The sequence below is a fragment of the Pelodiscus sinensis genome, chromosome 1 (assembly GCF_052426305.1).
Source record: "Pelodiscus sinensis isolate ZL-2025 chromosome 1, ASM5242630v1, whole genome shotgun sequence".
Lineage (NCBI taxonomy): Eukaryota > Metazoa > Chordata > Testudines > Trionychidae > Pelodiscus > Pelodiscus sinensis.
The window spans coordinates 14,084,002-14,100,582 of record NC_143052.1 but is presented as its reverse complement, the minus strand read 5'-3'; the positions used below and the strand labels follow the sequence as shown (position 1 = coordinate 14,100,582).

The 16,581-nt window shown below is 38.5% G+C and overlaps 1 protein-coding gene across 17 annotated transcripts in view; it reads right to left on the bottom strand.

Annotated features, from left to right (window-relative positions):
- Window positions 1-3,131: 3,131 nt before the first annotated feature.
- The window catches only part of CELF2 (CUGBP Elav-like family member 2), a 495,286-nt gene continuing 481,836 nt past the window's right edge, over window positions 3,132-16,581 (bottom strand). For all 17 annotated transcript variants that reach the window (XM_025188438.3, XM_075908547.2, XM_075908455.2 and 14 more), the window contains 3 exons: window positions 13,322-13,465; window positions 8,643-8,814; window positions 3,132-7,340 (listed from right to left, as the gene is read on the bottom strand). In XM_025188438.3, the coding sequence (XP_025044223.1) occupies window positions 8,687-8,814; window positions 13,322-13,465 (272 nt within the window). In that variant the 3' untranslated portion in view covers window positions 3,132-7,340; window positions 8,643-8,686. The remainder of the gene's footprint in view (window positions 7,341-8,642; window positions 8,815-13,321; window positions 13,466-16,581) is intronic.

The following is a 16,581-nucleotide window of genomic DNA, read 5'->3' as shown; positions in this document are numbered from 1 at the left end:
AAGTTTACTGATTAGAACTAGCCTAGACATTTTCATAAAAAATAAATATAAAATTGAAAGGATCCCTACACCTACATGTCTTCATGCCAAATCTGCTACCTCAGAGGGTATACGTTCCAAAGCATTTTGCAGGGTTTTAGTTGTGAGACTCCAATGACAATCTGTGGGATTCATGCAGCTACAATTCCACAGAATGCTTTGATAATTTACCCCAGTCATGCTGGTTGATCAAATATTACTTTTATTGCTTGTTTAAGATTTGAATGCAGCAAATATGCCAAGCTTTATGTCTTTCCCAAAGGACAGATCAACCTGTGGAACATTATATACATGTTTACTATTTACTTGTGTTTTTTTTAAATTCTAAGCATATGCAATAGAGATATAGAGAATAAAAATTAATATGCAGAAACAGAATAGATTTATTAGGTGCAAGGAAGGAATCTTACACTTTACGTTTTTTCTGAATTCCATGTAACTACTGGGAACAACATTCCATTTTCTTTGGCCTTAACACTGTACCAAATGTATCTTGATAATAGTGTTGAAAAGTGTGGACTTTTGATTTTTTTTCCTGCCAGTCTCTGTGGGGATATGATTTCCCCTCAATTCCAGGAAAATACTTTTCTAGGCTCTCAAAATTAAGTATACCATACAATCAGTTTTCCTCAGTAGCTTTAAACTTTGTGTACCCAGTGGGATTTAACAAAACAAAAATAACAAACCCTAGAAAAACTTTTTTTCTTTTAATGCTCATAAAATGTTACAGACAACAGAATCCTTTCTTAAGCTTTATTTAAGAAATCGAGTACTATTATAGTTCAATATATATAAGACACATCCAGTATTGTGTTCCTGATAGCAAGTGCATAGATTTTGTTACGATATAATTTTTTCACTCAGTAGCATGGTTCATAGTCACAAGAAGGGATACCCCCAGTGATTTTGCTAGAGCATGAGAGAGAAAAACAGAACACAGCAAAGTAGTGAAACTACAACAGAGATGAGGAACAAAAACAGTCAAGCGAGCTAGCAGTACAGTCGATTCCTGATAAGTGAATAATCTGATTGCTTGGTCACAATGTTTTATTCACTTATCAGGAATGATTCACAGTACATTTTGTTGGTTAAATTGTTTCCCCTCGATTAATACCTAAGAACCAAACTGGGCAAAGGCACACATACTCTGGTAGGGTATTCTTTCATCAGCAAGTCTTGTGACAGTTTGGTAATTTCCCATGGTGATACACATACAGCTAACAAAGAGACATTTTGCTAACACTGCAAGGTGTCTGACTTAATTTAAATTAAAGGCATGCATTTAAGCAGGACAAACTGTACAGCAGCATGGCTTTACAGAACTCATTTCTACCCATTGTTGGTGGATTTAAAAAAAAAAAAAGAATTGGGCCTTTTTGTCCTCGTGATTTTTTTCTAAAAAACTGTAATATTGGATCTTTTTAATATAATTGTGTTTAGAAGAAAGAACTTGAAGTCAGCTCGATCTTTCCTACCAACTGAGAAGTTTCAAAAACAAGAGCAAAAAAACTCCAAACCCTCCCGCACCTATAAGGACTTAAAAACATAGGCCCCAATTATTATCAGAATCAGCACCATAGACTCATAGACCATCCTTCTGCTCCCAGTGCTGGATTGTCCCCTACAAGCTCCTGTAATCTTAGATTAAAATCAGAGCTGCATGTTTGTTAGAAGTCTGAACTCTGACAGTGAAGCCTGTAGATGATGACTTAAGCATGTGAGGGGTTCTAGAAATCATGCCCCACTTGCCTTTTATGCTCACAGAGAGAGAGAGAGAAAAAGAGAGAGATAAATAAATTAAAAGCAAAATGAGGCCAATGCCTAAGCCAGAAAATTTCAAAACTGTTCCAACCACAGGAGCCAACATAGCTGTCAAAACCTTAAGGAAACAGTGCGCCATGACCTTCCGAACAGGATGCTAGTTTAGGGCGTGGTTGCACGTGTGAGCCAAAGTCAGAGCATCGGAGAGACCAGAAAACAGGATACACAGGGAGAAGTGTGGTTTGGGTCTCATAAGAGCACTTTTAAGTGGTCTTTGATTCCTGAGCATCAGAGAAAGAGAGAGTGGGACAAAGGGAAGGGGATGGGGGATATGGCTTGAGTTCCAGAGAACACTTGGGAGTGCTTTTTTCCCATCCTGAGGGATTATTTTACTTTCCAAATCTCAACGTGTTATGTCTGTGATCAGACAAAAAGAGTGGAGAGAGACTTTGTGACCCATAACTACATTTATTTTCCTTTGCAGATTTTACTGGATACCAGTCCAAGGGACAGTGGAGACATTCCCTGCACCCAACTGCTATCATATTTCTTTTTGCACAGAGATTTGACATTTTAATATGCAGTGCTGAGAAAGATCCATGTTGCAAGCACCCAACTGAAAAAAAAATAAGCCCATTTTCGCACTTGGGGGAAAATGTTTTACTTCTATTGGCTTCAATAGTTACAAGCACTGCCTAGGTTGTTATATATAAAAAACAAGCTTGTTCACCTGGTAGATTTTTCTCAGACTGTAATAGCTCTAGTTAAACTGTGATTAGTTTTTAAGGAGTCTTTGATGAACAACATATGCCACCAGATTACTATACAGTTTGGAAGAAATCCCATGGCTATATCCTCCTTTTCTTGTATGTTTCAGATGCCTCTGCAAAGCAGGTGGCAAAGCCATTTAAAAAAATAAATATCACTTGAATTGACCTCCGATTGAAATAGCAAAGCAAAAACTTTCATGTAGTCTCAAATTTCTCTATTTTCATGTGTTTACATGTATCAACTTTTGAGGTCAGAAGACTAACAAAAGCAACCTTTACTACGACTTTGCAGGCAGTCATTTAAAATGATCTCCTGCTCAGATGATCAAAGTGATAAAATCACTAGGGGAGAGGAAAAATATAACATAAACCAAAGGCAGCTAAAATGTGCAAGTCCTCTTTCACCCCCCCGAATCAGATATTCACTTAGGTGGAATCGACTGTATCTTTGTACACAACAAATAGGAAAAAAAAAACAGGGACGTGAAACAGTGAGGTGCGCAGATGTATTACCAACACATAATGACCACCAACAATACAACACACGAAGAGAGAGACAAGTATTAGGAAAATGGTTTAATATTGGAGACAGAAGCAAAAAACTGCATCACACAATAACATACATTACAAAAATAAGTCTGACTATTTCAACTACACGGTTATGTTCACAATGAGGACAGAAGAATCAGAAAAAACTTTGATTTAAACAGCAAAAAAGCAAACCCCTAAAGTTGTAACTAATACATTTATCCACGTAAAGTGACCAAGTACTCCTAATTCTAGTTATCTTATTGTGTAACTGCACAATACAGAATAAAAAGTGAAACTTACCGCTTGTTTTTGTTTTAAAGACAAAATTCTAAATACTAGATATAAGCAAAGGGAAAAAAAGATATCAAGCCAAAGTTTTTAATTCTCTAAACAAAACCAACTTTCTTTCTACCAACCAGAAATCAAACTCGAAAATCAGTCATGGTCAGGGGGGCCCACAAGAGTAAGCCACAAAAAATTCCATTTGTTTTTTAATCTCCAGTATAAAAAGTTCCACTGGTACAAAATGCATAAGTACAATCAAGTTGTAGAAATAGGAAAGCCTGCTTTTTTTTTTTTTGGCTCAAATTCCATCAAACAACAAAATCCAAATGCATCAATAAAACAGAAACAATACTCAAATGCTCTTACAGTTTCCACTAAGTTGCATTAACTTTGGCTTTTCTCAGACAATACTTAAAAATTAGTTTGTAATTCTAAACAAAATAGTATTATTAATCTACAAACAACAATTCTCACAGCACGGAAAAAAAAAGCCAAAAAAACAAAACCCGAAACAAAACACAAGTACATAGTTTTTTTTTGTTTTTTGTTTTGTATGACATTATCCAAAAGGTAATGAAACTACAGGTTTTTTCCTTTTGTTAATTAGCACTTAAGATAATAAAAACAGAAACAGTAAAACGATTTCAGAGAAGCACAAGCCAAGGAACTATAACCCCTATGGTGAAAGAAAGATGAACTTGTTAGTCATTTGAAGACTGCCGGTTCATTGCAATTAGCTAATTTGTTTGAAAAATGACTAGTCTATTCTTTTGATTAGAATTTTGGAAAGCAATTTCCCTTGTTTTTCTTCCTTTGCTTTCAGGCCCTTTGCACCCTTGCAGCCGTTTTTCCTTTTCCTTATTTTGAAAGAGAACTGGTAGATAATTTGTCTCTAAGGAGATATAAGCTTTATATTTATTATTATTTATAAAGGCAAACTTTCCCCCATATAGTTGTCACCTGGAAATGCAGAAACTTTCCCTGGGCCACATCCTCAGCTGGGGAGAGGTGTCATCTGAAATCTATGATGGTATGCCAGTTTACATCAGCTGGGGTTCTAGCATATGAACGCTAACATTCGAACTAGACTCTAAACCTTCAGTTTGCACTGGGGCTGCTGTATTGAAGGGATCTGGAAAACCACTGGAAATTTACATGATGGATAAAATAAGAAGAATTAGTGAAATAGTAAAAAAATCAATTATATTTTCATATAATATATATATATATATATATATATATATATATATATATATAATATGTGTGATGATACTTTGAATAAGCAAAATTGCTGCAAGACGTACAAAATAGCCCTCAAAGGGTGTAAGAAGGCCTCAGCAGTAGTAAAAACATGTGAGACTAATATAGACCATTTAGGTATAAGTGCACGTGCTACAAGGAGGAAACTTTTTTGCATCACTAGAGGCTATTCCTTTCCATCCCAGGGCTTCTACATAAACAAGCATTGAAGCAAAGTTAGGAACAAGAGACAGAGTGCACCATCTATGTCGCTGTTCATATAGGGCTTCACTTTTAATTTTAGGAGGTGTTGAATGTAACAAAATAGGAATAGATAATGGAAGAAGATATGGCACTTTGTTATCAGAAGCAGGTACTGCTGCTCACATGCATTGAATTGGCAATGGATTCTATTTTCCAGTAGTAAAGAACCAAATTTGGTCACTGGTGGCTACTTGTGCTGTAGACATGCAATCCAGTCAAATTTAAAAGGCAGTGAAAAGGCTACCAGCATTTCTTTTCAGGTTCCTTACACAGGGCTCAATCCAGCAAACAACCACTTAAGTCACATAGATATACATACAAGTCTCATTGGCTACTGGTGCAAGTCAAGTTACTTGGGTGAGTGTCTGTAGGATTGGGCCCATATATTGTCATTACGAATAATGGCAAATAACACCAAGCATTACAGCATATGTAAACTTTATCCATAAAAAGTAGTTTAACTGCAGTGCACATTGAATTTTCACCCAGGAAGATCTAGTGCATCTGATTTAAGCAAAAGTTCATTTATTTAGTTACAAAAATATTGTTTTTTCTCCTCAATGTTTTCAAATGGTGGAATAACCACTCCTGTCTGGGAGCGGCTCACACAATAGATAATTAAAGAATTGTTTTTTATTTTCTTTTATTTTATTAATACTGAATAGCATATTCCAGCAGCATATTAAAAGCTCTTTAAGAAAAGACAAAAAACCCAAAATCTAAAAAGGAAAACCACAAGTTAATTACTGTTTTAAATAATTTTAGTTATAGATACAGAAGAAATTTAGACAGCAGTAAAATAATTTTTTGTCCTTCAGATCTGCCCTGTGCATTTTTCTGATTTCAACCATGTATTAAATAAACCACAAAAAACTAAGTATATATATATATATTTATATATATAGATATATATATAAAAATAAACAGCAAAATGGTGAATGTATAAAAGGTATTAACACTCAAGACAGCTCTGGGTGGAAAGGGTTAAAAGTTCAAAACTTTCTCACCTTAGAGGTTTCCATACATTATGAAGAAAATACATTGTGAGGTTTGCTTTCACAGCATTGATGTGCAGAGTGGTTAAAAAAGTGAAACATGGGCACTTATACAATGTTTTACAAAAAACATCAAAGAGAAATAACAAACAATAACAATTTCAGGCAACAAGACCACAGGATAGCAAGTTAACAAACTTTTTAACCTCTTTTTTCTTTAAATATTAGGGATTTATACAAAACACATAATAAAATACCCATGTTATCAAATTACTTCACACAAGAAACACACTGAAGCTCTAGGAAGAAAGTACCTTTGGAATTTGGCACTATATTTTCACTGATTTTTTTCCTTTAAAAGAAAAACCGATCACATTTTGCTGAACACAAACACATCTAAATTGTCCACAATAAAAAAATGACATCAATGCGTCACAAGCCAACACAAACTTATTCTGGAATATTTTTTAATTTTTCACATGAAATTTTTTAAGCAAACAACTTTTTTTAAACTCATTTTTGTTGTTGTTGTTCAAGTAAACCAATTTTAAACTTGTCTTTTATAAACACAGAACACTTAAGACCATAAGACTCATGATGAAACCACAACTTAATTCACAGAAGCACCAACGTAACACAGTTTACAGTAACCTTTCTCCTGTACATTGAAACAGTATAAAATATAGTAATTTCATGTGCATTAAACCATGGATTGTCTAACTGTGAGTCAGTTCAGCAAAAGGTGACACAAATAGGTAGCATTTGCCCTAAAACAGGGTAAATATTTTCTTATACTAATCTACAAAAAGTGGTTCTATATATATATTTTAATGAGAAAGTGAGCCACCTAAAATGGCCTTATCAAAAAACTTTACACTGCCTGAAAAATGTAAAAACTATTACAGACTTCTAGAGACTTAAAATCAGACAGTTTTTTTTCTCAAACTGTTTTGGAAGTAGTCTGTTAGAAACCAACATTCTGTGCCTCTGGACACATATTGCTATTGTCACCAGTGACCAGGCAGAATGCCAATCCCTGTATAATACTTTCAAGTCTGTTATTTTATTTTATTTATTTATTTTTTGGAAAAGGAAAAAAAGAGAAAAAGAAAGAAAGAAAAAAAAAGAAAGCAAGCGAAAACATTTTTGCCACAGGTTTTTTTTTTTATATTTTTTTGTTTTTTCATTTTAAACCCTATTATTAATTTGTCTAATAATAAATTTCAGTCTTGCGTGAATGCAGCAATGTTTTTTCACATTGACTTCCCAAAATTCATAGCTAGATGAGGTCACATGCAAATTTCAAAGGTCAAACTAGATCAAAGGTCAGTAGGAGAACCAAATATGATGTGAGGTCAGAAAGACATCAGAAACAATGACGGGACGATGAAACTTTTTTTTTTAGACGCCACAGGGACATGCTAGGCAAACGATGAACTAACGGGCATGGAGATGTCTAGGGAAAAAACAAGGAAGAGGAAAAAAGTTACATAGAATCTATGCAGCAGAAACAAAATCACTTTTATGGGTGCAGGAGAAAACTAATGCAAATCTTTCATCATTAGAGTCTATGTGCCATTCACATAATTTGCATTAACTTACAATACTCATCAAAGGCAGCACAATGAAACCCCAAAAGAATCCATCTGAAAAGAGTTAGAGAAGATGGATTCATCTTTGGGGGAGGAGAGAGGAAAGAACCATTTTCAACAAATGTAACATAAGGGGAAGGGGGGAAGAAAAAAGTCAGACAACTGAACTTTAAACTAGAAAATGGAAACTACAAACAAAATAACCAGACAAGTACAAACAAGAGGATAAAAGCATGAACTGTAAAGAGTATAGGGTTCAACGGTGAAAAAGCGCCCATTCTTGGCACAATTACTCTAGAGACTACTTCAAAGGATCTAGCTAGCATAGAGAGCTGCTCTTTAGGTATCCAATAAGTTAACAATAGGCAATAAATAACTTCCATTATTTCTGAGGCAGTAAAAATTTTTGTATAAAAATAGAAATGCTTTTTACAAATAAAATTTACAGGCCTGTGGCTTTCTTTTTATTTATTATTATTAAATTTATCTCTCAAGAAACATCAAGTATTGTCACTCATTTTATTTTATTTTTATTTTAAACCCTGTAGCTTTAGAAACAGATCTCTAAATCTTTTTTACATTATTCCTTTCCAAAAACCTAAAGAAAACTTAAAAAAAAAGTGAAATATAAAGACCAGTGTAATAACAGACTAATAGAAAATCATGTTGATTTGAACCCTAAAAATAAAAATAAAAATCCTTTTCAAAAACAAAATGACGTAGCGGAAAGACTTTTTGTTGTCATTGTCTCACAATAAGTGCTTCTGCTGGCATAAGACCATTATGTTTAACCTATCAACTGCTGGTGCCACCCTGATAAGATTGGGTCCATACATACAAAACAGCTTTTATTTCCCCCATGTGTGCTAATGGCATCAGGGTTCACAGAGTTAAATTGCACCTTTTTTGAAACTTTTATTCTTAAGATGTAATTTCTTTAAAAAAAAAGAAAAAGAAAATGGAGATAAATTATGTTGCAAAATAAAATACAGTAACACAACTCAGTAATTACTTGGCTTGGAAACAGCAGCCAAGTTAAATTATGACGAGTGGGGAAATGGAAGCAATAACTGTAAAAATAATTGTCTCTTGGTGAAGGTTGGCAATGTGTTCTTCCTTAGACCCCCCTCCCCCCGCAGAAGGGCAGGTTTGCTCATGGGACTTACCCTAAGAAAGCTAAAATAAGATCAGTGAGCATCTGGGGTTAAGATCAGTAAGGTTTGCTGTCGTTTTTGGAGCGTTTCAGCTGAACCTTCAAGCGTTTCATGCCAATCTGAAAGCCGTTCATAGCCTGGATAGCAGCTTGCGCAGAGACTGGATTGTCATAGCTAACAAAACCTACAAAACATGAAACAGAGGTAGAAAGAAAGTGCACTAGAGGTTAGAAACAAAAGAAGGGGGGACTCGTTCAGTGTACAGAAAAAAAGTTTTGTTTCTTCTAAGTGACACGTTCATTTCACTACTTTCCTTCATATTCCATCCCTCCAAATCCATCCCAGCTCTCCCCTCATCTTGTTGGGGTTCAGCATTTTGCCGCCTTACACATGCAGCTGGGACTGCAACCAAACAGCTGTGGTGTCTGTGAGCTGTATGACAAGGGGCAGGACAGTTTCTCACTCTCTGGTACTTAGATGATCCCCCACAACTGCAGTGTCTCAATTTTTAATGTATGCATCTTCATAACACACCTGTAGATAGGGAAGTCCTATGTCCCCAGGTGCTGAGAAGCTAAGGGCAGGTCTATACTAAACCAGAAGTTTGGCTTAAGATATGCAACTCCAGCTACATAAACAACGTAGCTGGAATTGACTTACCATAAGACAAATTTCTTCGGGATCCCCACAGAGGGAGGTTGACAGAAAAAACACTCCCATAGACTTCCCTAATGCCTCATGACTGCAAGGAGAACCAGAATCAATGGGGGCACCCTCCGTTTTTGATTTAGCGGGTCCTTACTAGACCTGCCAAATCGAACGACGGAAGATCAATCTCCGCAATGTCGAGCCTCCGTTTAGTATAAACATGGCTTAATAAATGATTTATTTTAAGTCACAAATGATATCTGTCGCAGAGCAGGAATTAAACATGCGTTACCCATGTCTCTAATAATAATTTTGATACTTTGCACTTCTATAGCCCCTGTCCTCTCAGGCCTCCATTGTACAATGCATACCTTAATTAATTAATTGTGAGAACCTTGGAATTGGAGCAGGCAAATATACAGGTTAAATCACAGGTCAATAGCAAAGCGGGGAATAGAACCCCAGTTTTTTCTGCCTTCCAGTTCTCTGCACTGAGCCCTAGGTAATGTTCTCTGCCTGTACTCAGTATGGCTAGTTGGGTCTACATTTCTTGTCCCCTAGAGACCAAAGGCGCTCTTTTCATAATGCACTCTAATCCCCTTGAGCTTAGAAACTGCAACTCATTTTCATATCTGGGCCTCCCACTCTTAATTGCACAGCACTCCTGACTCCCACTCTACCTCTGCTCTAGCTAATTACTGCATTGCAGCCTGGTATTATGTATCTACTTTGACATGCTCTCTTTAATTTCCACTTGAAATTGTCTTAATGAATTATTTTAGATTAGATTAAAGCGTGGATCCCTCGCTTACTCATCACCCTCTTTTCCTTCTTCCCTGGCATTGACACTGAGGTTTTTCGCCTGCACTCCTCGGCTAACCCCTTCATCATCTCCAGCTTTTGTTCACATCGATAAAATGCTCATTTAGAGCCACCCCTCTTGTGTTTTCATTATTGAAATTCCTTCTCTCTGGCCTTCCTGACGCTCACTTTTCCGTCTCAAGTTAATTAAAAATTCAGCTGCTTAGATCACCTTCCTGGTCACCAAATTGCCTCTCTCATTGTGTGTCCCTTCACTGGCTTCCTTTTCTCCACCACATCAGATTCAAATTTCTTGTCCTTAAATTTAGAGGGCTCTCCCCCACCTTGGACTCTCCTGCTTATCCATTCTTGCATTGTGTCACATAGATCCAGCCCCCTTCACTCTGTTTGGTCAGTGAAGCTAGCCTTGCTCAATCATTTATTCACCTCTCCCACATGCTCTTTCCAATTCCTGCCTTCTGCTCCAATGGTGGAACACTTTACCCAAACTAGACTGTCAAGTCACTAGGGATGATCTAGATCAGGCCTGGCAAAACAGCCTCTGTGGGCTGGATCCGGCCCACCAAGCCACTGGATCTGGACCACAGAGACTCTCCTGCTTGCTCCGCCCCCACACGCCGGTCAGAAAAGTGGCTGCCAGGCCATTTGCATTTCACAAACTGTGAGTCCAGAGGGGAGGGTGGAGTGGTGCTTCATGGCTGCTCCCACCCCCAGCACAATCCCATTGGCCAGTTCTGGCCAATGGAAACTGCCTGCTTGAAAACAGGCAGCACCCAAAGCACCAGTCACCCCTCCCCTCAAGCTCTTATTCACAGAGCACATGGCCCTGCAGCCTGTGCAGGGGCAGGGCAGGCTCCTGCCTGAGAAACATGCTGGGCTGCTGGCGGGGAGTCTCACAGGTAAGTCTCCCTTTCAGAGCCTGCCTCTGGCACCCCTGCCCTTGTCTCCCCCCTCAGTCCTCTGCCCCTACCACTCCTAGCCCCTATCCCACAAAAGCCAAACCCTCTGCCCCTCCTGAGTCCATACCCCATCCAGACCTTGTACCCCAATCCCTTGTCCCAGACTACAATCCCCTTCTGCACTGTAATCTCCTGCCTTAGGTCACAGCCCAAATCCCTGCACCTCAGTCTCCTGCCCTAGGTCACAACCTAAACCTCTGCACTTCCTCCTGCACCCCAGTTCCCTGCTCTAGGTCACAACCCAAAGCCCTGCACCCCAATCCCGTGCCCCAGGCAGAAGAACTGCCTCTTTCACACAAACTCCTTCCCAGACCTCACAGGCCATCCTGCACCCGAATCCCTTATCGTAGGGGTGGGCAAGACAGCCTCAGCGCGCTCCCCCTGCCCCAAGGCAAATCAAGATCTGTGGGTGGGGGAGCACGAGAAGCCTCCTTGGCCCCTCCCCTTCTCCCCGAGGCCCCGCTCCTTCCAGGGCAGCCTGCAACCACTTCAGAAATTTGTGAAGTGGCCCCCTTCAAAAACCATTGGCCTCCCTGATCTAGATGATGCTTGGTGCTCCCATGAGGGTAGTGGACTGGACCTGATGACCTTGAGGTCTCTTCCAGTTCTATTGTTCTATGAGTCTATTCTGTCCTCCTTCCAGTCCCTCATTAAGAACCGTTTCTTTTATGCTACTTATGGAAATCTAGCCACCTCCTCATTTTTGTCCTCCTCTTGTTGCATCTGCTTGTTCTCCCTTGTCTTAAATTTAGACTGTAGGCTCTCAGGGGCAAGGATTTCCTCTTCCTAGTTTGGCCTAGTTGACCCTGATTTTTATCTTTGGGTGCTACAATAACCTATATAATAAGAATTCCTTCCTTTCAGACTACCTCACTTTTGTGCTGCTGGATCAACAGCCCTGTAGACTGAAACCCTTTGGATCATCTACACAGCAGGCACTGCCGAGGCTGCTGCTATGAAAACTTCCTTACACTACCCCATTAGAACCCTGACCTGGAGGGACTGCTCTAGAGGTGAAAGAGCAGGGCTCATCCCCTCACACCTTGGAGCCGCTGCTGAGATGGATAACAAGAATGCAATTAGTGCCTATGGCCACCTATCTGCTAAAAGCAGACTCTTTTTTGGAAGTAGCATGTATCAAGTTACAGCCCTGGACTGAGAGTCAGTATACCTGGGTTACGTTCCCAACTCTGTCAGTGATACACTGAAAGAGACCTGAAAGGAGTCCCTTAGCTTCAGTGTCTCCATCTAGAACAGGCTTTCCCCCACCTTTTTCATACTTGAAGATCTTCAGATTAAAAGGTGTTATCCCAAATAGCTCTGTTCCATGTGCAATCCCCAATTCTGACCCAAAAGAAACAGATTAATGAGACAGACACTCTCCATTTTCAGGGGAAAAAAGAGAATTCACATTAAGAAACCACAAACTGGCTGCCAAAAATGTAAAAATGAAAGGGACACGCTTCTAAATAAGGCACAGAGGCTGTGATATGTTATGTAAAACCAGCTTCTTTTGCAGGCTTTGTCTCCACCGTAGATCCTGATCATACCATTTACTTGATATATGAACTTATTACATTGATGCTGCAAGCAGAGATTGCTGCTTACTTACATTTTGTAATGCAATATATCAAAGCAATAGGTCTGCATCTGATCAAACCTAGATCTTATTTCATTTCAGAAGGGTTTAAGCATCATACAAATTACTTTGTATGCTCCTTAGTTATCTAATTTCCCTGTGTCTCAAGCATTTTACATGAAACTTGACACTGATTATACTCTTCTTCATCCCCTGCCCCATTACAACTGAAGATGCTACCTGTACAGTTGAATATATTTTTATTTGTAGATGCTCATCTAGGCAGCTAGCTGGAACAAATTCTGTGCTACATATGTGTACACTATAAAAACACTAATTGAACAATACTGTACTTAACCCAGAAGAAAGCTTTTCCTGTAATGTACAAGTAATGGGTTAAATGCAGTGAGTTTTAAAGAGGTTCGGCTATACAATAGAGGATAATTAGGTATCCATAATAAGGCAGCTTAATAGTATAGTAAATGACATTCCCCCACACAGGGTATAATTAGTTTCATGTACTTGACACATCCACAGTACATGTCAGAGTGGAAGGATTTTTGCAAATCCAGTTTTTGGTTTGAGCGGCTTTGTCTGTGCCTCTTTCTGTGCTTTTGAGGAATATAAGTCGTAATGCTGGGATCAGGTTCACAGTGTTCACCAATTGAGTGAATGTTGCTTACCAAAGCACTTGCTCAGATTGGTCTGTTTGTCAATGAAGACTTTAGCAGAAATAACATTCCCAAAGGGCATGAACATCTGCAGAATGTCCTGGTCTCCAAATTCCTGGGGGAGGTGGTAAATAAAGAGGTTTGCCCCTTCTGGACCTTTAGAGAGAGGAAAACCAATTAAAAAAAGTATGAAAAAAGCTATTAGAAGAGTTATTTCATTTATCTTCGTTGGTCATTTAGAAGGTGACGGGAAAACAGTTCAGTTTCAGACTTTCTGAGGTAACGAAAACAAAGCAGATGGACAAAATAGCAGTGCCTCTTTTATATATTTTTACTTGATATCTCTATTATAAGAGCAGCTGAACTACATCCTCCTTCCTAAACTCATGTAAGGCTGCCAAACGTGTCCAAAAGCACGGCTATGGTTAGAAGAGCGAGTGCATGAAAGTGGCACCTTCTTACGACAATTCTGCTCTCTGCATCTCTTTAAGCTGTGCAGCTATGGGAGAACAAGTTGAGTTCTATGCTTCCTCACACACCTTCAGTGGGTTTGTCAGCTAAATTCTGGTTGCAGAGACATTATTAGCACAGGAGAAAGAGACCAGCTCAATTATAAAGATCCCAGGTTTAAGTCTCCAGGACAGGCAATTGTAGGGGAGAGGAAAGTAACAAAACAAACCTTCTGACTTGCAAACTGAGCTAGCTGATTTTCTTTGCAAATAACTAATTTGCAGTAACAAAGAAGCTGGGTGGAAAGCCCTCACTACCTGGCAGAAAAAGAGCTGGTCACGGTTTAGAACTGTTTTCCCCCCCGCAACTACACAAATGCATTTTCCTTGAAACTGAAGTGTTTTAGAAAAACGTTCTGAATTTTGAGACATTTCAAACGAAAATATTCATTTTGTTTTTAACTGGATTCTCCCCCCCACATACACTGCGTTTTGCTTTGATTTTTGAAAGCCTGTTCACTGAAATAAAACTGGATTTTTTTTCACTGAGCACTAGTCAGTGGTTTCTCACCGTCAACCCTGCTCCCCCATTACCATAATCATTTGGAAAGAAGAGAGTAGAGAAAGGCTTTCCAGTATGAAACTGGACATGTAGCCTTCCCAGTCATACAGTATGACTGGGAGTCAAAAATGCCACACAATGCTGGTGCAGGCAGGTTCTGGAGTAGACTAAATGGATAGTCTCTGGCTTGAGTTGAGACTATGGTCACATCTTCACTACCGGTCGATCTTCTGGAGTTTGATTTAGTCTTTATTAGAACCAATAAACTGAACTCTGAGGGCGCCCCTATCGACGCTGAAACTCCTGCTCTAACTGACCTCCCGCTGTGGAGACAGCACCAAAGGTCGAATTAAGGTACTTTGACTCCAGCTTTGTAATTAATGCAGCTGGAGTTGCGTATCTTAATTCAATCTTCCAGGCAAGTATAGACAAGGCCTACATGTGTCTCAGATACGCTGTGTTTGATTACTGTCTAGGGGAGGAGAGGAAAGCGCAGGCCAGACACTTATGGAATACCTTCGGTAACAGATTCATGGAGCCGCACTGATGTTCACAATAGAGGAACCACACTGCCTGGCCTCTCACAGCCTGAGGGAAGGGGCTGCAATATTTGCCCTAGACAGGGGTGCATGGATTGGAAGCAAACAAAACAAAAACTAACAACAAAACAACAGGGTAAAAAAAAAAAAGATTTTTATAAAATGAAATGGAAAAAAAAAAAAGTAACCTGGAACTATGGAAGAGAAGTCAAAATGAAGTTTCTGCTTACAAAAAGAAAAATGACCTCAACAAAATGATATTTCTTAATCTCGGAGCAAAACTGGCTTAACAAAAATCGATAGCACGATGCATAAAAAGTCACCCTATTTTGTTTAACATTCAATGCACTGTTTTCCTTTGGTATCTGGTTATCCCCCTTTAAATATTTCAGTCTGGCTATTGTATAAGAAGTTATATGTTGAAACACAAACAAAGCAAGCAGAATTTAATAATGAAACTCGCTCACCTTAACAGTCCCCCACTGGAAAAGACAGCAAGATGACAAAGGCCTGTACTTTATAAGGGACACTGTCACATGGGGAATGATAAACTTACTATTGATGGAAATGCTTTTGTGTATTTAAAGCAATGAAGAGTTTAAAAAAATAAGCCAGCCCTACACTTATTTGCCACCCAGTCACAACAGAGAAACAGGTTCTGTTTATGGTTTTATCCAATCTATTTTCATTATTCAAACTGAATGAAACACAGATAAAAAATATCAAACAAAGCCACAGAGCAGAAACAGTGAGAAAAGTAAATGAATTCAATTTCATTTTCAGTAATCTAAAGGTTAATAGTAAAAATGGTAAAGAAATTATAAAACACATACTTATTTTAACTTGATAGCATCCCTATTAAATCTCTAGCTTTGAGGGTTTCAACATTGTCTACTTATGAGATGCCATGTTCCATAACGATTCAAGAGACTTTTAAAAAAAGGATAAAAAATTCTTTTGATGCCATTCACTAGTCCTTGTTCCAGTGAATCTCTGGCAAGAACAGTAACTACAATGAAGACTCTTTCTTTAGAAGGCACACAAAACTTTTCTGTTGTAAAATTAGCTGAAAGTTAAGGGAGGAGGAGGCATTAAAAACAAAATCCCAAGAAGGCTGCAGGGGCAGAGAAGAGAGAAAGTCTATCTTCATTTTGTTAAATGGTTTGTAATTGGTATTAATTTATTCTTAGCATTAACTTCCTGAGGTTTATTTTGCTCTGTTGGTACAGAAAGAGGGGCATCACTCACTGACTTGCTTCCCCTTAAGTCCCAGAGTTAAACAAAGGACCACTCCATGTAACAGTGGATCTTGCCATTAACTTGAAAACTAAAATCTAATAGTAGCTAGATGATCACAGCATACATGGAAACCACAGGAGGAGAGGGAAGAGGAGAATTACCTGCACACCTCTTCCCCCCACTTGACCTCCCAACAACAAATATATACTTTTTTTTAAAAAAAGGGCTTTTAGGATGGTTTTCATGATTAGTGTCTTTTGTGAGAAGCAGCCAATGCGCACTTTGACATTAACGAACAATGGGTGGTAAAATACATCTTGAAGGATAGATGGCAAAAAAATTAAATTAAAGGACCAAACAAAAACAACACTGAACAGGAAAGAAGAAAAGGTTAAAAATCAATGGTTAGGCTCAACCCATTTCTTCAGAAAGCATATATGAAGAAATAAACCAATCCCAACCAATGTCGAAAGGCCGAATTTA